The sequence below is a fragment of the Papilio polytes genome, unplaced genomic scaffold, assembly GCF_000836215.1.
Source record: "Papilio polytes unplaced genomic scaffold, Ppol_1.0 DF823980.1, whole genome shotgun sequence".
Classification (NCBI taxonomy): domain Eukaryota; kingdom Metazoa; phylum Arthropoda; class Insecta; order Lepidoptera; family Papilionidae; genus Papilio; species Papilio polytes.
The window spans coordinates 2,382,324-2,409,866 of record NW_013525224.1 but is presented as its reverse complement, the minus strand read 5'-3'; the positions used below and the strand labels follow the sequence as shown (position 1 = coordinate 2,409,866).

General features: G+C 35.0%; 2 protein-coding genes and 1 non-coding gene across 3 annotated transcripts in view; 2 read left to right on the top strand and 1 right to left on the bottom strand.

Moving 5' to 3' along the window:
- Window positions 1–557: 557 nt before the first annotated feature.
- LOC106101459 (pituitary homeobox 1) lies at window positions 558–16,655 on the bottom strand. Its single transcript, XM_013280697.1, has 6 exons — window positions 16,109–16,655; window positions 7,236–7,399; window positions 6,616–6,723; window positions 4,246–4,413; window positions 2,650–2,791; window positions 558–667 (listed from the first exon to the last, which is right to left on the bottom strand). The coding sequence occupies exons 1-6, from the start codon at window positions 16,653–16,655 to the stop codon at window positions 558–560; spliced, it is 1,239 nt and encodes a 412-aa protein (XP_013136151.1).
- Window positions 16,656–18,646: 1,991 nt separating this feature from the next.
- Window positions 18,647–18,719, top strand: Trnar-acg. The gene has a single exon. It is a non-coding gene; the product is annotated as a tRNA-Arg (tRNA).
- A 6,047-nt stretch (window positions 18,720–24,766) lies between these two features.
- The window catches only part of LOC106101537 (multiple coagulation factor deficiency protein 2 homolog), an 8,934-nt gene continuing 6,157 nt past the window's right edge, over window positions 24,767–27,543 (top strand). The window contains exon 1 of the mRNA XM_013280788.1: window positions 24,767–24,839. Within this exon, the coding sequence (XP_013136242.1) occupies window positions 24,827–24,839 (13 nt within the window). The 5' untranslated portion in view covers window positions 24,767–24,826. The remainder of the gene's footprint in view (window positions 24,840–27,543) is intronic.

The window sequence follows — 27,543 nt, the reverse complement described above, 5'->3', positions numbered from 1 at the left end:
AGGGCTCCCTAAAAAGCCAAAAACGTCGATAAAACAGTTCGGGAAATAGATTACGGACCTTATTTTACTTAATCTATGAAATGCCTGTACAATATGACTAGGATATATAATTTAGCGTAAATCGCAATGAACGCTTTTAGTGTTAAAAGTAAAAATCTATTTTGTACCTATATAGCTAACCGCACAGTAAAGCACGTCTTATAGTTAAATAGCTTGAATACTTTTCAGCATACCAACGTTCAATTGAAAGTCCTTTATAAGTCACACAACTAGCGCCTTAACTGGATTTAATAATGTCTTTTCTAAAAGATTCGAAACTCTTTGGTTTAACTGTGGTTGAAATAATCAAGTAATAGTAGAGTCCAAATAGAAATGAAAGTCTTGCAAAAGTTTTAGAAATCCAATTTTAAAATTCAGGAACGTCGTGTAAAATAATTCTTCTTAACTTAATTGTCAACGAGCCGAATAAAATGATTTGTTGTTTCATTGCTGGCTGATTAGGGCGGCGCGTAGTCGTGCGCCGGCGCCGGCGAGTAGTCGGCGCCGTGCAGTAGCGATTAGGTCTGGTATTGCAGCATGGGTGCAGCGGCTAGGTTCGCATGGTGGCCGCTGTTCATTCGTAGCGCGGATAGCGATTTGTTGTACCATTCGTCCTCAGCACTCATACCTGGGGATAACAAATATATATTAAAGCGAGCATAGCTTTCGCCTGTGACTCCATCCGCTCGGAATTTAAAAAAAGCAAGTATCCTATGTGTTCTACCAGACTCCTCTATGCCAAATTTCATCGAGATCTGTTTAGTCGTTTAGGCTACAAACTAAAGAACACCTATCCATCCAAATTTTCGCTTAAATAATATTAGTAATATCTCAACACTACGACAAACCTTTTTACAGTTTAAAAAGAGGAACTGAAGTTACGTTAAAAAGAATAGTTAAGCATCAGACGACACTACGAATTATAGATACTTTTTTCTTATATAAGTATGTGAAGTGTCACAAACTTTTGGTATGCTAAAGCATCATGCAGGTTCAAGAACTAGAAATGCAGTAAACAATTTAGAAGTAACCTGAAACCAATTGTTTATTCAACGAAGTTTGCATCATTTATTGACTTTCTTTTGTTTGTTGTTCATTGTTAGTCGCGTCTAACTTTGCTTCGAATCTACTTCAATAGTATACTAGATCTCATTATTTACTTAGCAATTTTTCGTGGATTGAAATATATATCCGAGATTAAATATATTCTAAACAAGAATCCCCAGCATATACCAGACATATTTGAACATAGGAGGGTGTATTCGGAGGGCCGGGAGCGAGTAGTGAGGTCCCGAATCGACCCTCGCGTTTTCTCAAGATGCAATCTCGCCGCAGGAAATAAGATATTTGCCAAGACGCCGCGAGGACGCCCGCCAAAGTAAATGTAGTGGAAATTTTCTTATTAGAATATCTACGGTACGATGCCTCGCCTCCATTACTTGCTCGTTTTTTCTACGCCGGAATGTCTCCGACGCCTCGAGCGATGTCGTTTTATGTTTCATCGCCTTGGATTTTTTCCCGAAATAAGCTCGCTTATTGCTTTTAAGAAGTAAATCTTTGAAATACAACTGTTTAAATGATTTTTAGATTAACTTGTGTTTAGTGATGTTTTGTGGCTTCGTTTTGTTGAAATAAAGCAATGCTTGTAAGTCGATAGACTAATTTTTAGGTTATTAATTGTTCAATTTTACTTAGACAATGTGAATTCAATTAAAAATCATCACTGAATTAAAGTTAAGCGTTCTGCTATGAGTTTATCTTTCGTATGATGGAACACGATATAAAATTATCTTTCGCTTCTGAAATGTATGCCGGTACAGCAGAACTAGTTTCACTAGTTAAGCTCCTCAGTTATATGGAGATAATTTATCATTTCCGCTTATAAGGTCGACTAATATTAAATTAACATTTCAAATATAGGTTACGAATGATGTTTTTATTTTGAATGTTTTGTATCAATGTTGCCATGTAGCTGAAGGTTTTTGATTATTTCGCGATTGTAAAAAAAAAACATAAAATAAAAACGATTATGAGACAGTTTGTTATAAAATTCCTTTAATAACGAGCAAAACGTTTTCGAAAAAAGAATAAATGTTACGAGGCGACTTTAACAAATTGTAATTAAGTTTTTTTTATCTTTTTCAAGATCATCTGGCGGAACTTATCTTTCTGTGGCGTTGCGAGCAACTTTTCTCATTATTATAAGGGATATTTGTATAAAAAGGCGGCGGGTTCCGCGATCATCGCTCAGCTCTTGCCAACTTTATAATTGCCTTGACGGCGCTAATAGAAAGTTGATGAAAACTGCCGTCGTCCGTCGCCCGTCTCCCGCGTCGCCTCTATTGCTCCTTGTTTCAACTTGCGTTTTAGTTTTCACTGTAGCACTTTAAATTTAATTGTAGGCTTTATAATTAATTTTATAGGTTAGATTTGGCTTTCGTTATAAAATTTATTTTTAATTTCAAGTTCAATTGTTTCTTTCGACTAAATATTTTTCATGTAATCTACGAACATAATCTAGTCGAATGATTTTTTTCTTTAAATGATGAAACATTAATTTTATCCTAGACTATAAATATGAATCTGTGAATTATGGTTTTGTGGACTTACCCATGGCGTCTTGCCGCATCCCTACGGCGGACATGTTGGCACCGTGGCCCATAGAGAAACCCTGTGGCATGGGATACGAGCCGCCTCCCATTTGCGACAGCGAGAATATATCCTTCTGCAACTCTTCGTAGCTGCCGTGATGCTGCACAAATGTATGTTACGTTAATTTACTGCCGTACTCACAGTCGGCACTTTTGATACTTAATTCCTGGTATAAAAGATAGATTAACCTGGAGGACAAGAACGTGGGATAAGAAAGGATGTTGATGACAAAATTAACACTAAAGGTCTCAATAAATACATTAAGTTCTTTTCATATTTATGTCCTTGGTCTTGTTTATGTTATCTTTAATTATAGTAATACTCAATCCCGCAAAATTATATACAAATTGAATTGACAAAATGTAAATTAATGCACGCGTTCGCATTGCCATTGCGAGCCGGGGCCGAAATCTCATCAACAGCTCATTAGCACACGGAGAGCTCGCTTCGGGGAAGTTAATCGTTTTTCGCGCGCTTGTTTTATGTTAATCGTTCGTCGGGCCGCGGTCGTATGTTTTATTGCTATCAACACTTCAGCTAATTGATAATGTGATGGAGATAATTAACACTTGTGTGATCGCATCAAATACCACCACAATATACACGTCGTTGAACATATATATCGTCAATAGCAGTTGCTGATACCATCTAGTAGCAAATAATTACTTTAACTGATTGCTCTTAAATATTAACAGGCGCCAATTTCTACAGTATCTTTGTACAATCTTTATTTAAACCGGCAATTAACGTCTTGAACATCCAGGAAATTAAAAAAATGATGTCAATTCTAGCCATCTAATACTAAGGGTAACTACGATAAAGTTTCTATATTAGTAGAAGTAACATTAGCAACTTTGAAAATAAGAAGTTCATAGACAAAGAAATCGCAGTGGGTAGGTTAGAAAGTTTATCTCCTAGACTTCCTACCTCTCTAGTCAAATATTCTCCTTTAGTAAATATTGTTAGAAAAAAAGCGAAAAAAGATATGGCAACTTGTTGACCGCTTATAACCTGTAGAAAACGATTGGTATTGTTGTGATATTGAGTTATGTCGGCAGAGCGGTTGTCGCGGCGACCATTTGCATTATTTTCGGTGGCGGCAGCGGCGTCGGCAATCGCATTACGTCGTAATCACAGCGCTGATTAGCGCCGCATCGTAATGAGCGGACAAATTGCGACGCATCATTTGTTTTCGGTTTTTGTATGTGAAGTTTGATGTAACACCAATTTTTACAACCGATATCTTTATATGGATTTGGAAATTGACAATAAAATATCTAATTTACCTACTTATAAATGTTCTGATTTTTAAATAGAAACAAATGTTTAAATGATAAAATTAACATCAGAAGAAACTTACTATATTAGACTACGTATTTAACTAAGCGAAATAATTATACTGTTTCTTTTGATAAGATTAAAGGAATCTCCTTTTGTCCTTACGGTACTTTGCTTGAGGTTTTGTAATATTACGGGTACACATTTATTACTGTCATTTAGGAATTCAATTTGCGTATTTCTTTGACTATTTTTAGTATCTATCATGACAATTACCTGTGGATATCTATTGATGGTGTTAGGATGCGGGTAGGGCTGGTAGCCACGATAGCCCTGTATGTTGCGCATCATGCCGTTGCAGCCTGGCAGCACGGCCGGCGCCAGCGCCTTCTGCAGCTGCTTCTCTTGCTTACGGTATTTCGCGCGACGGTTTTGAAACCATACCTGTACAGAGTACAAAACATTTTACACAGATGAAAAATGGATACATATTTACAGGTATCGAACATAAAATAGGCTTTTGTAAGGTAGAAATAGACCGGTTTTCATACGGATTAGTACTAAAAAGGGGCCTTCAAAAGTTGGGTAAATAAGCATTTACTAAGGGCGTACCATCTTTCAACCGATTTATAACATCTAGTCAAATCGTGGGTAGACACAGGTTTGTTAATGTTTATATAAAATAGAAACCATAATATAATTAAAATATATAAAATTTAAACAAAATAAAGGGCAGTAACACGAAGGCTTAATCCGTTGTTGTCACCAGGAATGAGCGTACGTCGTTTGATATGGTGATTAGAGCTGATTAGAGGCGGGCCGGGGGACGCGGGACGCGGGGCGGAGTGCCGCTCCCTCCGAACGCACTCCCCATATAAATAAACCGATACACCCTACGCCTAACACACCCTACACGTCTATCAAAATTCAAGCTATTTTATTCTTTATCTACTTAAGATACGACTGATATTTCTCTGCATAGTATAGCTATATGTATGTGCGTGGGTGGAGGGAAGACACATAAATGGCGCGTTAGTTTTTTTCCTCTCGAAGCTGTCCAATGTTCGTGTTTTGCTGCGCGTTCTGACGAAAAATGAGGCTATTTCATATCCGTTTAAAATTGATTCGTTTGTAGCAAATAATACGGAAAATTCATTTAATTTCCTATATTCGATTATCTTTTGAAGTATTTTGAATAATATTTCATAAATCTATGATATCCAGCATAAATAAAAACGTTACTTACTACTACGAGTAATAGCCATATTATTGAGGAACGAATTGGTAACTTAGAAATAAAATTTCAGTAATTGATTTTCAATTGATTGTTTCATGGAAGAACTATAGAATGAATACAAACACCGACTAAGTAACCGAAAGAACGGTTCGATTCATTGCATTTTATTCGCTTATTAAATGTTCAAATTATATTAAAAAATAAAGCCTTTCTTTACAATTGTTTTAATACAAAATTATAAAATAAATGATATTCCGATTTTGTTAGTAATAGATAAACGCATTGCCTCGAGCTCCGTGTTATCCGATGAAAACGGTCGCGTTTAAACTGGAAAAGCACGACGGCGAGGCTCCAACAAAACATTTTCTTATTTCCAATTGTAGAATTCATTTGAGGGCAGAGACAATGTCGGGAGGCGCGCGGGGAGGATGAGCGGCTAACTTCGTTACGGATCCATTTGATGGGATTGCAATGCCTCGGGGGCCACCTCTCCCCTCCCCCTTTTTCCTCCCGTCTCTCCCTGGCCTCTGTCCCCTCGCCGCGCGCCCTCCGGCGTTGTATTTTTATATCGAAATTCTCTCTAGAAGGGAGCTCGTCTTTAACGTTTACATTCTTATGTACCGTCGCCTGAACGTTAATAGGTTCCTTCGCGTACGTACTTGTGTTTATATACGTATGTGTGTCGCACGTAAGCTCAACATCTTACGTACAACCTTTTAAAGCTATGTATGCGCAAGACTTCGATCTAATGATGTTAAGTAACCTTTTATTTTCTTATGTGGACTTGTATTTTTTAATAAAAGGAGCTAAATGGTGAACTTACATTGTCAGAAACACAAGTGGAAAATAAAGTAACTGTTGATCGCGTTGTGTAAATAAAAGACATAACTTTTAAGATGTAGTAACTTATAGGTATTGTGGATAATGTAAAAATGCTACAGATTAGGCACCCCTGGGACAAATCAATACAGAGCCTCGGGGGATAAAGCGATTTTAAAACTGAGATAAAGATCGCGAGGAACTGTAAGTATTTCGTATTCATACGGGCGGGGCGACAGATGGCGCTTTAATCCAATACGCCTCCGGCTCGTGTCACAAATTATATTAACTCAGTGTTCAACATCAATGATATTTGGACATTTTAAATGTAATGCACAATATTGTACCACGCTTTCTTTCATCTTGATTTACTTTTGTTTTTCTATGTTATTTTATATTTTACGTGATATTTTTTTAATTAATTATAAAACACAGATAAAAACTTCACATAAATCTACGAGATAAAATTAATAGCCATTTTGTATGAACCTAAAGTGTTACTCACACGAAAGTTATCGTAGCGGTGAGTTGCTACGGACGCCTACGCGCTACGACGTTTATAGGGTTTTATTGCTTTATTATAAGTTTACCTGTATTCTAGCCTCATTGAGTTTGGTTGTCCTCGCGAGCTCTTCTCTGCAGTAGATGTCGGGGTAGTGAGACTTCGCGAATGCTGCTTCTAATTCCGCTAATTGTTCCTACACAACGTCAAATATTTAAAAAAACAACTCACGCACATATGTACACACCTTTAGCTTCCTTCATAGTTAACTACTAATTTAAAATATGGAAACTGAGCAAATGAAAGTTTTTTTTAACTTCTAAAAGCTAAAAGAATAACAGAAAATTGTCTGTTTTTAATAATGTTCTCCGCATTGCACTGTCACTATGTTTAGACAAAATTACGTTTTGTAAATCACGTACTAAAGATTTCCTTCTGATTATTACACACCTTTAGTTTTAACTGCAATTGTTTATCTGTTCGTGTACAGGCATAAGAAAAAGTCCTGCATACACATCTAAATGTTAATTGTACCGATCGATTCTTCAGTCAAACTATGCAGTTACATCTGAAGGTGTGTAACGGGCTTTATATCGGCAGCAAGGAACTTTAAGACAGATAGGTGTAACCAATTCACAGTAATAAATTGATTTATGGCTTGTGGTATGTAATTCAGTTTATTTTTTTATTACTAGTTAATGTACATACCTGTGTAAAAGTAGTCCTATGCCTCCGCCTGGCTGGCGTGGGGCACGAGGCAGTGGTAGGCGTGTGGCCGGCGTGTTGCGGGCCCAGCGCCGGCGACAGCGCGGACGTGGAGCCCCCGCCGCCAGACCCGCCCGGCTCAGGTTTTAACTTCTTGAACGCGCCTTCTGTTGTTAAACGTAATTTATGAGAATTATAAAAAAACATCCGATTACTCTGTGTGTACCGGTTTAATAAAAAAAAAAATCGAGGAAATTTAAAAAGATGCAAAAAAAAATGCTTATTTAAAAACGGAATAGAAATAGGACATCATATTTTAGTAATAATTGTTAACAAAATGTTGACTAACACTAATTTTCCCTACCCTACTGCTGTTTTATTGTCTACAATTTTACCGAAAACAAAATTTAGTCAGAAAAAAAATTTCGTCCCGCGTTGTAAATTTTCATGACGCAAGTTGAAAGAGATGGATGGATTGTGTAAAAGGTGACATGAACAAAAAGGGAGTGATGACTGAGATGACGTATGATAGAGTTATGTGGAGGACAAAAACCTGTTGCGCCGACCCTACGGGAGTAGGATAAGGAGATGATGATGATGATGAAGTTAGAACTCCGATATTAATTTAAAAATACATTCAAGTTTCCAAAATAAGTGTCCGTGACATCACATCACGTAGCCTTTACTTCAAAGAACGTCTTATTAGCATAGCGGTCGGCATCGATCCTTCGCAGTCCGTAGGTCAAGATCGCTCCACTCTAATTGTCTCTTTAAGCAAATTAACCGTGAATATCAAATGTGGAAGTTTTAAACTAAAACTATCGTTTTCTCGGTTTTTAAAGAGATAAAAGGAATGGAAATAAATAACTATTTAATATTTTGTTATGGCAAATTATGTTAATGAATGCTACATTTCTTATTACTGTTACGACAGTTTTAAATGCTAATTTCTTTTATATTTCCTTTTTAAAACAAATCAATATTTTTTTTTATTTCAATGAGAATTTAGTTCAGTGAACAACGTTTACATCTCAGATTTTTTTCTTAAAATTAGTAGCCAGTTAATTAAATGACACCTTTTGAAAGCACAACGATCACACATAAAAAAGGTTCCTAACTGCATCCCACCTAACATTAAAAAAAATTCACATTATTCTCGATTTACCCTGAAAAAACTTAGTAAACATATTTTTGAACAGATGATTCAACAAAGAATCCACGTTATATAAATCCGGTACATTTATATAGACCTCTAGGTTTGATATTCTTTTAACGTTGGAAAAGCCAGAACGAATACGTTAAAGTGAGAACTATAAACGTTGAAAGTGATCTTATTATCTTATTTCTATATTCCGTCTGTATAAATTCCGCGCAAGCTTTTAAAAATGCCGTATTGGCGGAGTAATCAGTTTACCTTTGGTTTCTCTGAGCTTTTGAATTAAGAGGGGGAGATTTTAAAAGCGCCGCTGGAGGTCGGTTTAGCAAGTATTCATGCATTCCCTTTGACAGCGTCCTAGCTACTTACTAATTAACATGGAGCTAAGTGTTTGCGTCCGCGGTAAACGGGGCCTTTTAGCGTTTAAAAGGTTGCTTTTTTCATGTCTGTGTTTTACCTGACGGTTATATCGGTTTCGCTTTTTAATTGTCATTTTTTGGCGGCCATTATGCCGTTAGTGTTGACTTTTTAAAATTGTATTTTGAGTGCCGAATTTTGTGGGTGGTCTGATTTTGTCCACTAAATGTAACATTGATAAAGTAAAAGCTTTGATACTACAATTGTTACTGTTGTTTAATTTTAACTTTTCGAAGTAATTTATTTTGTTTTAACAATTCTTAAAAAAACACACATAAGTTATGATTCGTCTGGATTCGGGTTGATTTTGCCTAATGATTTTTATTTTGTTGTTATGTGCGATATAAAAAAAGGATTGCTAAAGACAAATCATTCTAGTTAACTTCATACTAGTTAAGGTTATAAATTCGAGAGTTTAGATGCATGGATGGATGTTTGTTAGAGTCTGTAGTCTAAACGGCTGAACGGATTTCTATGAAAGACTATGGAAGAACATATAGGTACTCACTTTTTGTTAATTCCACGCTAACGGAGTCGTGGGCAAAAGCTAGTATAAATATAAACATTTTGTTTGCCACATTTTTTTAATACAACAGATATAGATTGACACATTTCTATTTTCCAAGTTAATGTTAGGGTTGGTACAGTAAACCCGAGATATCTGCGAAAAGTCAATGAACAATATTTGTAGTAGAGAACATTTGTTCAGGGGCGTGATAGAGATTCAATGTAACATGTCATTAGGGGGTCGTAATCCCCTAATTATGACGATTGACATAAAAGCGCCATCTGTGGCCGCTCGAGAGGTGTCGGGTGACTGCATCCCGAGAATAGGATTGACTCGCGTCAAAAATGTTACTTCACTTCTATTTTTTACTATGGTGTTTTATATTATAATTCTTTACACGGTTTTTAGAGCAAAAATACACGATAAAATGGATATTTATTTGTGTATTTCTCAGCGAATCGATTTAAAAATTGGCTTCTAACTGTATAAATCAATTCGTAAATTGCTTCGTTTCGCTTAATTCGCTTTTAAAAGCATTCTAAGAGATTTGTCTTTGGTTATAAGCTTAAAGATAATTGCAATGTATTTACAGAATAACTGCTTCATGTTTTCTTAATGCTCAAATTACACTTACTCTATTTTAATAATTAAAAATTCTGTGAATAGTGTGTATATTAAAACAAAAAAAAAACTAAAAGGTTTTTATAAACTAACAAACAGTTTTAGTTTTTATCTAAAATTAAATCGTTCTTTAAATTCCTATTAAAAAAATATAAATGGATTGTACATTCGCTGTCGTGTAGGGTCTGTACCACCTCCGGAGTATCGACGGGGCGTCGCGCGCGCCCTCTAGCGTCGATTCCGCGCTGTCGGCGTGCATATGTCGCGCACCGCTAATAGATTTATAATCGGCGCAAATGCCACAAATCCGACAGATTTCCATCACTGATTGCACCTTGCGAATTAATTTCGCATGAAACACCATAGGGGACAATAAAATAATAAGGAGGATATAATTCCTGAAGTACATATATCATTTACCGTCACCGAAAAGAGTAGACGTGAGTAATAGCCGTAAAATAATTAGTACACATATTTTTCAATTTTCTAATTCAATATGGTTACTTATTTTAAGATCAACGTTATGATTAGGAAGTGTAGGCCCTGTCCCACCACTGGCTGATAGAGTCTAAGATAGCTTAAAAATGACGTCACTATCAGATAAGGGAACAAAATCAGATATTTAAATCACATATTTTACACATTCGATTGTTATCAGACAATTTACAATTTGGTGGGACAGGCCCTAAGCTTTTAAAGTTATAGGAGACTTACTCAAGACCTACCCAGAACATCAGAATTCTTAACGACTTTATAATGTCTATTTTTACTGGTTCTACGCGTGTAGCCGTCAAAGTGGAAATAGTATACTCCATATTAAAGGTGGCCATTTACTGACAAATAATATTAATTTAAAAATGAAAGATTAATGAAAGTATGACTATCATCCTTCTAAGATTATTTCAGATTCTTCTAGTTTCGCAATTACTCCAGGTTTTTTACTAAACTTTACGTTAGCTTCGGTTAGCAATATGTTTTATAACAGCAGCTGATTTGTACAGTGTTAGGGATAAAACGCATTGTGTATGGCGAGTACGCGGCACGCGTCACAATACACACTCCATTATGTTGAGAGGGTACTCAATTTTTTCAATTGAATCCAACTTAACATTCCACTGGGTCGCGGGTACATTTAGTTTCTAAAAGTTTTACTGGCTTTTGGTTTAATCCAAACATTATACTACAGGAATTATTAAAATTGAATTTGTTGTTAAGACTGTCTTTATTTTTTGTAATTAGCTTTTCCGCTCGACTCTGTCTGAGTGGTAATAAAAAAAACAAAAGTGAGTAGCCTATGTGTTCTTCCAGGCTATCCTCTACATCTATGTCAAATTTCATCGAGATCCGTTCAGCCGTTTAGGCTACAAACTGTAACAAAAATCCATCCATCTAAACTTTCGCATTTATAATATTAGTATAATTGTTAGGAAAACAAAAACTCAATAAATAGCTTAATGCCTGCGATAACTCTGTTTACAGACGCTCAATTTTAACTTACAGTTTTAACCAAAGAATCGAACTGTTCAGTTAGTTGAACGATACAGTTAATGTATTGCCTACACAAGTACAACTGATCTTCAGTTCAGTTAAAATTGTAAGTACTTATTGTATGTCGCGGGCTTTGCATTCTGTTGACGAATAATCTAATCAAGAAATCAAGAATAATCTTCTTACAGGATTACCTTCGTTAGATGCTTTTTCTATTTCGAAGATTTAAAATGTATTTAAAACGAAATATAAATTATTGAATAGTTTTTTTATTTTTAGGTTAGTTGGAGTCGTGGTCAAGCGCTGGGTTATTTATGTTAAAAAAAATAGATAATAAATTAATGGCATTGCAACTTATAACTTACATTATCAATGGTTGATAAAAAGTTAATTGTTTCTTAATGATAGTTTAAATTGAAATTAATTTGATACTTAGTTCATATCTTTTATTGAGCAGTCAAAGTGAACAACGACCTGTGCAAGAAAGGTGAAGTGTTTAAAATTACGATGCATTTGAATTATATGAAAATATCTATATTATTATTGGGTAAGAACATTTAACAATTTTATTTTTACTAAACTGTATTAATATTTTGTTCGACATTATAGTTAGAAAAGTATTTTATAACAGTTTGTCTATAGATAAATTATCTTTGAATTAAACTGATATACATTATAATAGTTTTCGCCTGCGACTCCGTCCGTGCGGAATTAAAAAAAAAACTTAGTAAGTAGCCTGTGTGTTTTTCCAGTCTGTGTTCAACATCTGTGCCAAATTTCTTTGAGATCCATTCAGCAGTTGAGACTACAAACTCTAACAAACATCCATACAAACATTCGCATTTATAATATTGGTAAGATGTATCTAATTTAGTTCTAACAGTTGCATTAAAATATAATATTTTTTTAGGTATTTTAGTTGAAATGAGCGTAAGTTCTTTAATTCGCCGAGACCGCGTTACCTCAAGGCCTATCAGTTCTTTTAACCCAGAACCGCCGTCGGATTATCGAGTAACTGGATATCGTAGTCAAGAAGAGTATCAGCCTATTGCGAACCCAGAATATGTGTTGAATAAACAAGGACTATCAACAGAAGATATATTACTTCAAATTCTCCCAATGATAAAATCAGTACAAAAGCCGAAATTCTTCTTTCAAGCAACACCAGTTCGGCCAAAAAATATTTATGTACCTGAATTGGAAACGGTGTATTATATTGACTAGTAGACGAATACCCAAAGTTATTAAATCCCTTTTGGTTTTACTGTTATTTTTACTTTTATCCAATAACACATTATAATTATCACTTACATCGTGGGCACATCTGAAACCCACAACTGTTTAGTCTCGGTTTGATTCCTATGATCTTATATGGATGTGCGCAGACTACTCGATTTTAGTTGTGCAACTAGACGTTTGAATGGTCTGTGAAACAATCGACAATCGCATAACTGTAATGCGATAATTTACTCAAAAGGTGTGCCCGCATTTACTATACAGTCAAAAGCCTGACTTTGTATAAATTTTCAAAGTTTTAGAAACTTGTTTTTATGTATACTTCGGTTTCAGTTCGAATGATACCTACTATTTTTAAGAATTTAAATTAAACAAGTATAACATAAAGCTCGAACTAAGTATAGAAAAGGCTTTGGCCGCATAAAGGAGTGTACACATAAAGGTTCGTCCGGCACGTACGCACCATTGTTACTACTGTACGTGACGTGCCGTGTACACCCACCTTAATTTATATCCCTGTGACCAATTTCAATATGAAGTAACTTAATCTTGTTTAATTCTTGTGTACTAACTATAGTTTAATATTAAATAGTTACTAGCTTTCGCCGGCGACTCAGTCTGCGAGAAATTAAAGAAAAACAAATGCAAGTAACGTATGTGTTTCGCATTGACTTGTATAATATTAGTATGAAGTACGATGGACTGTATTTAGGTATGATGTTGCCACATGTACTATAAAAGCAAATAATTTCGTATGCCTAATTAAAATAAAAAAAAAGCTGTAGCGCATTTGCTTTTATACTCCTATTATAGGTACAGAATAAAGAAGAAAGTACAAGTATTGTTTTCATAGTAAAAAGTTTGAAATTTCGAATTTACTACGAAGTTATAAAAACTTTATTTTAAACTAGCTTTCGCCCGCGATTCCGTCCGCGTGGTATTAAAAAAACAAAAGTGAGTACCCTAAGTGTTCTTCCAAACTATCCTCCACATCTATACCAAATTTCATCGAAATCCGTTCAGCCGGTTAGGCTAAAATCTCTAACAAACATTCACCCATACATACATCTATCCATCTAAACTTTCGCATTTATAATATTAGTAAGAAGTAAGATAAGGTGGAATATTTTTAATATACTTTGATAAACATTCGTATTAAAAATCTAACTAAAATATTTCTATAAAAATCCAATATAATTAATCAAACTTGTACCATTTGCCCGTGTACATGTCCCTTCAAACTAGCACTAGTACTAAAATTCATATGTATGTACAACATGTTTAAGTTGGCACCTAGAGGCGTCTGAAAATTCGGCCCCAATTCGCCCCCCCCCCCAAGCGGAGTGCGGGGTGACGCGGTGGGCGGTCGTTAGTGACATTTCGTATTCATGACGTCAGCCCCGGGGCCGATTGTTTGCAATATTAGTCTAATTGGAATTGTAATACGCGTACATATTCTAGATAGCGTTGTCTATACGTGACAGAAAAAACTTCGTTCTAGGATTTTTATTGTATACACTGAATGAAAGATCTTTTCAAGACTAAGTTATTGTAGTGAACAGGATATATCAAATATGCGGTTTAATAAAAATGAAGTTTAAGATTTTTTTATTTGAATGATGGAGAAATCATAATCAATCTTCATCATACTAATATTGTAAATGCGAAAAGTTAGATAGATGTTTGTCAGAGTTTGTAGCCTAAACGGCTGAACGGATTTCGATGAAATTAAGTACTTTTGTTTTATTTTAATTCAACGGACGGAGTCACGAGCGAAAGCCAGTTTGGAATAAAAGACGATGTATTTATTAATATAGCAGGTAAACATGTAAAGGTATAGCGGAAAACTAAACAGCTTTTTGGTTAGATCCTTATATAAAAAAGTTATTCCATCTGTCAGACGTGTGTTTTGTAGGTCTTTAACAATTACTTTTTGTTCAATTTTTAATGTTCGCCTCCTAGAAACGAGAATCATAAAATCACTAGCTTTCACCCGCGACGTCGTCCGCATGTAATTAAAAAAAAACAAAAGTGAGTATCCTATGTGTTTGTCCAGACTATCCTCCATATCTATACCAAATTTCATTGAAATCCGTTCAACCGTTTCGGCTAAACTCTTGCAAACATCCATCCATCCATTGAAACTTTCGCATTTATAAAATTAGTATGATTGAAATCTAGAGGTTCCATGTTTATGGTTGAAGTTATATGTTGAACAGATCGATGTACATATGTTAAACTTATTGAAGAATAATAAAAAATATTGTTGGTGCCTGAGCCCCATATAATAAGTAATGATCCTTACATCTCGATGTCCCATATGTTGATATTTAAATAATCATGTTACTATTATTATCTAAATCTTTATTTCAGCATGGTAAAGTGAAAACATTTGGAAGCGTACGGATTTTGCGGTACCCTTCCGACGGCGCCGCCGAGAAAAACAAAAGACAAATTAGAAATGACAACTTTACTTATTGGTAGAAAGTATAAAAATGATAACGCAATTAAAAGAAATATATTAAAAAAACAAATATGTGTTGCATAAGACTATGGTTGTTGATGGGTATGAATGTATTATTTTGATAACGAAACAAAAATGCATATAATATACTGTACAGTGTGTGAAGACATAACATGAATATTGTTGGAGCAAAATTATCGTGTTGACCTCACGTCAATTAAAACTCTTTATATGTTAAAGACACAAGCAACATGACAAAGCATTTAAGACTCCATGAATTTTAGTAGCTTTTACAAAACTAGACATGGCGTTGTTTTGGATTTTAGGTCGCTTTTCCGCAAATGCCATAAACATTTAAGTAGTTTGCTGACAAAAGAAGAAATTTCAAAGATCACTTCGTCATTGTACAACTTTTTGATTCCTATGAGCGTATATGGAGGTGCACACTATCCGTATGTACATTCAATGGACGAATACCGTAAAAGTATCCTTAAAGTACTGAAGTTAATAGGACGAAGTGGTTTCAAAAACTGTTGTTGAAACGTTGATTCTATACGATCTGCCTTAAATACTGCGGTATAGGCATGCAGCCTGGGGCTGGCTTGTCTCGAATATTCTCACTATGGGAACACTGTAGCACGAAATTCTGACCACATTCAATCTTAATCAAACAATGCGTTTCAAGGAAAAACACTACAGTTGTATCTTGTTCCATAAAGGCGGAATTTATCTCTAACGGATATAGTTACGTGTGTTTGTTTGTCTCTAAAAAATATCAGTTTGTATTTTGAAATAACAGAATCAACATATTCGTGGGAATGTGGCAAATGTTTAGTTTATAATCTTATAATATCTATTGTAAAACAAATGATAGTTACGCTTTTAACTATTAGCTTATACCACAAGCTAATAGCTAAAAGCGTAACTTTTAGTTTTGCATTTAGTTCATTTGTCTTTTCTGCTGTAATGAATAGGTGACATCTTACCTGAGTGATCTTGTAAAGATCGGCTTAGAGGTGCGGGCGGCGTTGCCGCGTGGTCTCCGCCGTACAGGCCGCCAAACTCCTCGGCGGAAGACGATGATGCGTTGCTACATTTCCGTCCCTTGTCTGGTGTGTATTTGCTCTCGACGCCCGATGGAAGGAACTTGGCATCGCTCTGGTGCTCGTCGAGTAGACCCGGCACCCCGAGAAGTCCCCCCACGAGGTTGGGTCGCAGCTCCTCCATGATCTTAGCGCCCTGGGCGCAGCCACCGCCGCCTGTGAAGTTGAGCTGGCGGCTGAAGAAGGCCGGGAAGATGTTGAACTGCTGGGGGTCCGGCAGCGCGGAGAGCGGCGGCGCGGGCGGCTCCGCGGCCCCCGCGCACGCCGAGCTCTTGAACTCCACCGTGCTGTAGCCGGCGCGCTGTAGCGAGCAGCGCGGTTCTCCCGCGCCTCGCGTTTCGTGCTCCGAGCCCTCGCCGTGCGTGCCGTGCCCGCCGTGTCCGCCGTGCTCGCCGTCGGCGCGGCCCCGACGCTCACTGACTAACCACATTATAGTGACGTCGCTCGCCGCCGGCCGCCCCGCGCACTAATTGTCCGCGACTGCGCGAGAGGACTGTACGTCGCCGCCCTCGCGTGCAAACGGAACGGCCTGCTCCCATACCCCCGTAATCGATGTAAAATCTTTATAGAGATGCTGCGTCTCATTCAAGCGAGGTTCGAGGCGGGCGGGGGCGTCCTGGGGCGGCGGCAGCGCTTCCCATTGGTCCCGCGGGCGCCGACCGGCCGCTGCTATTGGCGCACCGCACAGGGTGCGCCCGTAGCGCTCGGGGCATCTACGCTTCTTTGTTTTATTGTCTCCATAGCTCGTCGGTCTTGCGTTTAAAGTTTATGCATTGTACCATGTTTTATTGCACAAAATACAAAATCACGTATGAACTTCTCGAGGTAACGTGCTGAAATAGAGACGCGCTGTTTTCTATTACGTAGCTCTTGGTCAGTGGTCTTGCACTGTGAAATTGTCTATCTCATAAATTAACTCATATTAAAATTGTGTTTGTGTAGTTCTGGAAATTTTATTAGTTTCTTTCGAATGCTTAGAATAGTAAGAATTATATGTTTCATAAAATTGGTTTTATTGTACCTGAAGCAGATTTGAGTACTACCTACCTACGAATAAACGAAAATAATAAAATATGCAAGATGTAATTATTATTTACGGTTAGAGTTGTAATGAAGAACTATGTAGGTTCCACTTAAAAAAATTTTAGCCAAGTGTAGCCGCGTAGCAGCGTAGCAATGTACATATTCAATCCGTAATATGTCAAAATAAAAAATACATAAATATCATGGTAGAATTTTTAAGGGTTAATAAGTATAGCAGTCATTTTTTTTATTTGGTACCTATTGAATCTATTATAAAATTATTTAATATATAAGTTAATTAATACAATTCTTGATTTAAAAAAATTGCATATCACGTAATGATTTTCTTTGTTATGTTTTATATATTACGCACAAACTGTCATAGTGCATTGTTTAAATATAAAAAAATAGCTGTTCCAGTGCAACTTCATCCACATAAAACAATGAAATTTTATTTAATTGTTTACATTTGTCAAATTACCAATTTCAAATGTCAAAATGACATGATATGATAACAAACCACGGCGACTTTGCTTCCTTAATGTTGGCAGCTTGTAGTTTATGGTCCTCTTCCCACGTGAAGGTTTTTTTCAATTTATTTATCTCCCGAGTTTAATAGCGTAAAAATATATAGTCTAAAGCGTGTCGTAAGTGTAGGGCTTTTTATTAAAGAAAGAATTATTCAAAAATATGCTGCGATGGCTAACATCCTACGCCACAAAGTAGTGTGTGTTTACGCTTTATTATATTAGTATAGATGAGAAAATAATAATCAACCTAAATCTAAAACAATTGAAAAAGAATTTATCCACGGAAGAGTTCTAATGATATTTGCATTGAGTTCCTGACACGTGGCCATAAATAAATAACATTTTTGTCTATTCAGTAATTCATTTAACAAGTGAATAAATTATTTGTATCCATATCTTGGATTTGGATCACATTTTGCGGGTACACTTGATATCCTTAATTATATTCAAAATGTCATGCGGACGAAGGGTTGATTCAATGATGTTATCGCTTCTAAAGAATAGGAACACGGGACGTTTATGAATATCAAATATAACGCAAATGTGCTGGTTAATATGATAGATTTATCTCTTTGAAAAATTATAGATAAACTGATACGTAAATAACAATAAAAAAATCATGGATAGTAAATGGAGTATTTAACAAATTTAAATGCGAAAGCATGCATATATCTTTGTAATCTTGTTAATCCAAAACGACTGAACATATCAGAATTAAATTCAGAATGTGGAAGAGCCTGGAATATTGTGTAGGTTAATAAGAGAATTGCAGTTGAGAAATGGGATGAAAGCGCATATAATGGAAGTAAAAATGTTTATAATTGTAATTAGCTGAATAGTATTCACATAATTAAGTTCGTATCACACAGGCCCTGTGGCGCAATGGATAACGCGTCTGACTACGGATCAGAAGATTCCAGGTTCGAATCCTGGCAGGGTCGCAAGTGGGACTTTTTTATTTGATTTTAACTTTTTTTACATTATTTTTTATGTGGTAAATTTTAAATCAAAAACTATGCGGCTTTCTGGTTGAACTTTTTTTCGAATAAACAATACGTATTCCGTTTTTTTGATATGTGTGTACAAATTACATTTTTATAACTAACACATAAATCGATCTTCATACTAATAGTTATTATAAGTGCGAAAGTTTAGATGGATGGATGTTTTTTAGAGTTTGTAACCAAAACGGTTGAAATTTGGTATAGTTGTGGAGGATAGTCTGAAAGAACACATAGGATACTCACTTTTGTTTTTAATTGCACGCGGAAGAAGTCGCGGGCAAAAGCAAGTTGTCAAATAAATCGTTAAGGAAAGTAATTTTAAGACAAGCCTTTACTCTAAAAGAAATATTTAAATTTTATTTAAAATACTCATGCCGTTTAAAAGTACAGGAGACATTTGTACATATAGGTAAAGATGAAATTTATGAAAATTAATTTACTCATATGTAAATATTTATAATAATCCTTAATAACAGTTCGATACTTTTAGACATTTGTTCGTAGCATGTGTGAGTTCCGCCCTCACTCCGCCCCTGCATTCACAATGTTGCTAACTAATAAGTCCCTGTAGGACAACAATGAGATGAAAATTACATACATCTATCACGTTATAGTTAACTATTGTTTGCGATATATTATTTGTTTTCATCAATCGATGAGGATGTTTTTCTCTTACTTTCTGGTGTTACTATCCAGTTATCATCCTGCATTCTTCAGCTCAGTAGGTACGTATGTTCCATACTCAGTCATCATCTCTGAATGTTCTTAAGTGTTGTTTAATATGATAAACAATCCATACAATTAAGTCATTATGAATAAAACTGTGTTTTATGTAAGACGAGCTATTCCCATGCTGCTTTATCCGCATGAAATAGATACGTAAATAGTAAAAAAAAATAACACGCGGTAATCATTGATAACGTAGCTTTTTAATGGTAAAAGATTTTTTAAAATCGGCCCAATAGTTTTTGTGTTATTTCAATACATACCAAAATACAAATCTTCCTCTTTATCATATTAGTATAGACTAGGCGTTGCTCATGACTTCGTCCACGTGAAATTAATAAGAATAGAGCACATAGCGTAGTTAATCAGTGATAATGTAGCTTTTTAATGGTGGAAGAATTTTTGAAATCGGCCCCATAGTTTTCGAGTTATTTCAATACATACAAAAATACAAATCTTTCCTCGTTTTAATATTAGTATAGGTATACAGTGAAGTTCAGAGCGCCAGACTCTACGAGCCTTCCTGTGGCCGCCCGCATCCGATGTTTCCGGTCCGGTGCAGCTCCTTGCCTATCTATACTTGTACTAAGATATGGAAAGTGTTCGTTCAATATCTATTTATATGTATTCACTTTCAAATTTTATAGAAGCTGTAGAAATATGTTGTTTAGGAAAGTATTTTATTAAACCTTTAGAATTATCTGTAGTTACTTAAAGATTTTGTTTTCGGATGTTACATTTTTTCTCAAAATTTCTTGATTTATTATTGTTTCTACCGCCAATGTTTATATCGCCTTGGTTTTTAACACTGTCACTGTAATGAATTTGCTTTAATACTAATTGTAAGCATACTTTTCGTAAAATAGATTTTTTTCTATTAACTAATGTCATGAGTGGTTAACATAACATATACCGTCTCATACATTTCGTTGCTAAAGTTCTGACGTAAGCGACCCATGAAAGGGGTCACGGGACCTGCTCAGCCGTCAGAGCTTTACCCCGTATATCTTAAAAGCATACCCTTTTTGCTGCCATCCAAAACGTTTGAGAGATAATTTTATAATTCTTCCCTTTCCGGCCATTTTCCGTTATTAAATATTTATGTTTTCCCCGAATATTAGGTGGGTTAACTGAGAGCCAATTAATTATTAGTACGACAGGTTGTTAAACGATATTCCGTTTTACGTAAAAACGAAAAGATTAAATTTGTATTTTAATCCAGAAGCCATGAAATATTGCACACAACATACACAAACGAGAAAATAGAGTCGATCTATTGTAACGATTTCAATAAAAGTAACTATTATGCTAATTGTGGTTTTGTTTTGTTATTCGAATGTGGGCGGGCGATTGCTTTGTAACAAAGAGAGACGTGATTGTTTAGAAAAATATTTTGACAAGTTAATTTTTGGCTGTCCCGCTGTCAAAATTGCCGCCTAATTTAGTGCGTGCGTCAGTCGCCGCCCAGTGATAATTTGAAATTAGAACGTTAAACTTTTTTATTGCCGCCACGTGTCAGAATTGATTCCTGCCATTCTTTGGACAGCATTTGAAGGGTTTAAACAACTCCCATAATATTGTTTGTTTGTTTCGCGTATTCGTCTTCTTCTTTTTTTCCCTTTTTTAATGTAACGTCGATGTTTTTAAATTATTTTTTTAAGGAGTTACTTAAATTGTTTTTCAGGAAAATTTAGTTATTTTATGTTTATTACACGACTATATTAAATCAACCGATTAAATTATTAACAAATGTGAAACGAATGTCAACTTTGATTTTAAATGAACGTACATTTTAGTAACATCTATGTGACGTAAGTAAAAGATACTCAGATGATATATTACCGCCTAAATCTTCGTACAAATGTTTGCTTCTACGTTTTTGAACGTACGGTCAGAAAAAAAATATGTTTGGTATAAATAGTTAAGAATTTGTATTTTTATTAAATGACAACAAAAAATAATTTGGGTCGCTTGAATTAGTTGAAATAACAATACCTAAAGAGTTATTTACTTATACCATGATATACCAATTAAATTTTATAACAAAGTTTAGGAAAATGTTGAAATCATGTTTTCCAACATTGAATATATTACTATTGAGTTTTTGCTTTATTGTGCTCAAAATGCATTTTTTGTGAAATACAATTTTAACAGGATTTTTTTCCAGTATCGAAAAAACTTTAACATGTGGGAAGAAAAAAAAGTTTTTTTAAATATGTTGGCTTTTCTATTTAATTGTTTGTTGACCGTACTTGGTAGTAGCGATGTCAAACGAACGGTAGTCTTAAAAGCTTACCAATTAGGGGCTAAAAGCACCTTCGGGTCGACTGCTTCGCGGCTCGCGGTTTCATTCCCTCATCAATTTTGTACGGTACACTCTCGTTACTTGGAAACTTTCCGCCGACAGCGAAAAATAAAACGAAAACAGTATCCATCCACTCCTACTCGAGGATACCTCGGATTTGTTTTTAAGAATATAAATTACTCTTATATGAGTCACTCCCCTCCAGATTTAAACTCGAAAAGTACTGGTTTGGATTCTTCATTAATTATTGTGAAAATACCTAATATGAGTGAATTATTCTAGTAAAGTTTTACTTATCGAAATAGTACATTATGCACAACATATAGACATATTTTAATTCGTTACCGTCTTTATCATGTTATTTAGTGGATTAAATTTCACATTACTTTTTACCTGTTATTATTGCCTAGAAAACCGAGCTTTATAATACTGTTATAATATTAAATTGTTTGTGCAGAATATCTCGATTCTACGATGTCATGAACAAAAAGGAGACGAATCTAAGAGCCACGAGCAAACCTTAAAACTTTTCAACATGAAAGTTTAAAAGTGATCCGAATGGGGGAGTATCGGGTGGGGAGACGGTTGCTAGGCAACGCTACACCCGCCCGCTCAACGCTGCAAATCTGCGTTTGATATATAAAACCAAAAATTTATTGTTTTATTTGAATCAGATTTATATTTTTGTATCCCTTGGATAATGTGCTAATTCGACGGTAGTGTAAAATGTTTCTAGGTAGATCTAAATTTAACTAACTACTATCAAATAGTTTATCAATAAAAAATATAAAATATGCCCGAGAGTCTTCTATTCGAGATTAAGGTTACATTTATTAAATTATGAAAATGGAATGGTTTTCATATTAATTTTTAATTAAACTAACTAAGCTATGGTTTTGGCATTGTACTCGTATAGTAGACTATTGTGAAAATTGAAAGTAGCCACATAAAACATTATCTCTTGCTCACAAAGTCACAGTTAAAAGCGTTTTATACTTAGTTTATAAACAAGTTAAAGTAAATCTCGTCTCATTTAGTATATCAAATCTACTTATTGCGACTTAAGCACTTGTTCCACTGAACTAAATGATTGCACAATTGTACGTATTGCTAATTCTTAGCAATTTACGTCACACATACTAGACAAAAGGAAGAGTGCGGAATGTTCTGAGTGGAGAAGTCAATTAGAATGCAAATGTAAGAAAACGACCATTAGGGGAGGCTTTGCCGCACGCACCCCCTGCCTCCCTCCCCCGCCCGCGATGTATTGATCATACGATCCCTCATACGCTTACATACGCCCGTCTCTTTTTAACTTCCCCACAACAGATCGCTATAAACATAAACATTCTCTTTCAAAAATGCCTTCAGTACAATATATGATACACGATTTTCAACTTTATTTTTATGTATCAACGTACAATTTTGTACAACAGAATTTTAAAGAAGTTAAGCTGTTCTATGATAGAAAACCCCTTGTTGTGCCAGTAAATTCTGTTCGTGTCTTTAAAGGAATAAAGATCTATTTCAGGGATGAGTTGAAAGAAAATGAATCCTATATGAATAAATCAAGGGTCGTTATTGAGGAGCATATAACAGTTCTGTTTTCAATTTGTTGACAAATTTCGTCGTACCTATGTACGGTAAAGAGGTCTGTAAACAGGACGATGAGTCTGTTTACATATTTACTACAGATAAGTGTTTAGGGTGATCTTAAGTAATAATAAAATCTCTGAAGTATCATTTTCCTACTTAAATGAAAAGAACTTCATAATACATCACGTGATTTATTTAAATTTTCAAGAATATTTATTGTTAAACTTTTAAGTACATAATCACATTTAATTGAATATTATAAATGCGAAAGTATAGATGGATGGATGTTTATTAGAGTCTGTAGCCTGAACGGGTGAATGGATTTCGATTAAATTTCGTATAGTGACATGTAAATGATAGTCTGGAAGAACACATAGGTTACTCACTTTTGTTTTTTTAATTGCACGCGGACGGAATAGCTGGTGATAGCTAGTTTATAATACACTTTGTATTCCTAATATCATCATCTCATCGTATTTTAAAAAATCGAAAGTTTGTGTTACATGACGTACTCATCTTTCATTTGTTTTTAGAAGTCATAGACTTTTGACTGTTTAGAACAGTAACTATGAAAGTAAAATATAAAGCCTTAGAACAGTGGTAAAAGTAAATTATGATTTTTATCTTGGTTTGATGTTTTCACATCCCTAAATTATCTATCGATCATTTCATGCTGGAGACATCCCTAACGTAACGAAATTACGTGTATGCTCATGTTGAATATTGTGAATTGTATTAAATTGGATTCCTCCTCACCTTTCGATGGCGTCAATAGCTTGATCAACGATTGCTTTATTGCAAGTCAATCTTACTTATTTGTCGATTTTTAATAATTCATATTAATATTATAAATACAAAAGTTTTTTAAAATATATACCCAAAACGGTTTAACGGATTTCGATGAAATTTTTCACAGATATAGAACAAAGCTTGGAAGAACGCATAGGCTACTTTTTTAATTTTCGCGCGCATGATATTCCTTTTATTCGCTGTCTGTAACAATAAACTTCATTCAGAATACCATGTCTATCATCGACATACTTAAATATTGACATGTAAAATAAAATAATAAAAAAATACCATATTCTTGTAAAAACGTTGAACGTAAACACTCTATACGTGGTCATTTTTAAGTGACTTCAAATACGAATGAAGACCACTCAGCGCCATCTAGAACTCTGAAACAAAAACAATGTGCGTCTCATGAAGCATGCGCCAATACTACTAAAAATCGCATTGCATTCTAGTCTTTAACGTATTATGATAGAGTATAAATTCCATTGCAACCGTTGCGCTTGCGCTGTAACATTGATTTCCTCTGTCATGTTTGGCAAGCGATGTTGTGAAGACTGAAAATGTTTTTATATTTAATTTAATAAACAAAAACAAAAGGCGTTCTGTGTTAGTGGAACGAGACATGAAAGTTACTTGTGAGTTGTGTTTTGTTATTATTTTATTTGTTACAGTTTTCTTTACTTGTGGTAAAAGCCCCTTGAATCTACGAAATGACATTGTTGCATTGCTAATTGAATGTGATATTTCTATAATTAATCAATTTCTTCAAGACTTCATATTCTATAGAGACAATATTTCTGCGGGGTTAATATTGCATGTTTTTATTATAAAATAACCTTACTTATTTGTTGAGCTTCTTTAATACAGAAATGAATGTTAAAAAACAGTATATTAACATAAATGTCTCATGATAGTCTTTGTTCTCAACAATTAATTATTTTTAGATTTAATACTTTGTTGTACTTTGTCTCTACATTACGAGTTTTTCTCGATATTTTTGTGGCTGTCAGTTCTACATACATTTATAGATGTTGTAATATTTCCATCGATTCTATCAAAACAAAGCAAGTCAATAGAATTAGTGTTAATTTGTTAATACAGTAGGACCTCGATTTGAAAGATAAGTTCATGATCAAGAAGGGAGTGATGACTGAGATGACGGATGATAGAGGTATTTGGAAGACGAAAACCCGGTGCGCCCATCCTACGGGAGTAGGATAAGGTAGGGGAGATGATGATGATGAACCTCGATAAGTTAAAATACAAGGGAAACGTACCTCCGTAAGACAGTTATAGAGGTTTTGAGTTATCAAGGGTCTATGTTGTAGATGTTTTGGGTTCCGATAAGAAGGGAACATATTATTTTTTGAAGTTATAGAGGTTTGTAAGTTACCGAGGTTCTACTGTACATCGTTAAATAGCAAGGTATAACACTTATTTGTCACATTAAATACAAATATTATAGTAATAGTTAACAATAGTTAACTCTCCATGTTGACCTTTTTGTGGCCAGTATGTAGGCGTTGAGATACGTCACAATAATCCTCTTTCTTTTTTTTTGTTGCAAATGTAACCAAAGTGATGCGAATAATAAAGGAATTTGTGACCCGTAGTACAAGGGCTGCATTGTAATCGCGTAGTATTAGGGTGTTATCGGGTGATAATACGACGGACAGCCGCGACATCCCCCAGCCCCAGTTACATACGGACAGATCGGCGATACAACCATAAAAAGATAGGTATATTTTTTATTATTGAAATACCAACGATCTTCATTTATAAGAACTACCTAAATATTGCAAATCCATTTTTTAAATTATATTTATAAATATTCCGCCGTGATATAATTGCTACTGTCCATCGATTGAGTCAATTAATGACAGTTTTTACTGTATTCATTAGCCTGTGTTCACATTTTAATTGTAATAATTAAAATAAATAGAGATAGTGTTGTCTAAATTAAAAAATAAAAATAAAACGCCTAGTGTTTATTATTGTAAATAAAGGTAATGTAAATGAAAATAAAGGTACGCGTAATCATGATTTATTTTTATAATGTTAGCTATCCAAACGCTGTGACCGTATGTCTCGCCGCCTTACTACGCCGCTTGCGCCGGACACCCTGACATACGGGGCGCGCACTTGTCACTGCAGGCGCATAATTTGTCCTCCATTATGGCTTTATTTTATACACTGTACTCTATAATAAAGTGGGGTCCGATTAAAGATTGGTCTCGTCTTTCCAACATAACAACTGTTCGATCTGGGTCGAAGGGGACGAGACCGAATAAATTATTCATTTGAAATATTGAAAATGAACTGTTATAGATTTTCAAAGGGTGCTCAAATGCACCTGTTTGTTATTTGACATGTTTACTTATTAATTTTAAAATAATAATTCTCTTTTATCTGTGCTATGGATTTAATATTACGTCGTCATCCTGCATTGTTTTCTTATAATGTTGCTAATTTACATGGCATGGATATGATAAATTTGATTCGTTACTATGTAGGGAATTACAAATACGAGTTTAGAGAGAGAATTAGATAGAAAAATTGAGTAAATAGGATTAAATGTTTTTGTTTCAAGCGGTACCATAACTCCGATGTTATTTTTTGGAAGCTTAATGCATAAAAAATTGTGTTTCGAAACGTCATTATTGTCTTACCTAAAAATCGGTTTGTAAAATAAATAAAAAAGATATTTGCATTTAAACGTTTAATGGCGATAAACACTCGAAAAATGAATTACAATTTGAGAAGCGAGTTGTATTTGAACGACAAACGTAATAGCCGGGGCACTTGTGAAATGAGGTGTGAATATTGCGTCTCTGCGGGGTACAGTCCAGGGCCCCATGGGGCGGGCCCCAGCTGCTCCCTTACCCTTTTCGAGGGACTACAATGCCCTTCAAATTACACCCAGGTACCAGTACTTTATAGTACTGTTCTAATTGTATCTGTATTTGTCGATTGTTGTGTTAAATTGGCGACGCGTGCGCGTTGCAAAAAATACAGGAAATATGTTCTACAGTGTGTTTATTGCTGTCAAGTTTCAATAAATATAGATCCGAATATATCCGGAGATTTGCTTAATGCCAACTAAAAGACATCTAGTAAAAGAGATTTACTGGCTAATTATGATGAATAAGAAATTAACGATTTAAAAGGCTCAATAATTTACGATGTATGTATGTAACAATGATTGCAGATTGTAAAAAATCTACACCAATGACGCCTTAAGTTATCACTTTTTTTTTTTATAATACGAGGTGACAAACGAGCAAGCGGCCACCTAAATCCACCGAAATGGAAAGCGACCGCTGCCCATAAACATCCGCA

Excerpts from the sequence above, each read along its gene's own strand:
- LOC106101459 (XM_013280697.1), bottom strand. The coding sequence starts at position 16,655 with ATGTGGTTAGTCAGTGAGCGTCGGGGCCGCGCCGACGGCGAGCACGGC. Across the intron at positions 4,414-6,615 it reads TCAATGAGGCTAGAATACAG|GTATGGTTTCAAAACCGTCG; the intron begins GTAAACTTATAA and ends TACTCTGTACAG. Across the intron at positions 2,792-4,245 it reads CCATCAATAGATATCCACAG|CATCACGGCAGCTACGAAGA; the intron begins GTAATTGTCATG and ends ACATTTGTGCAG.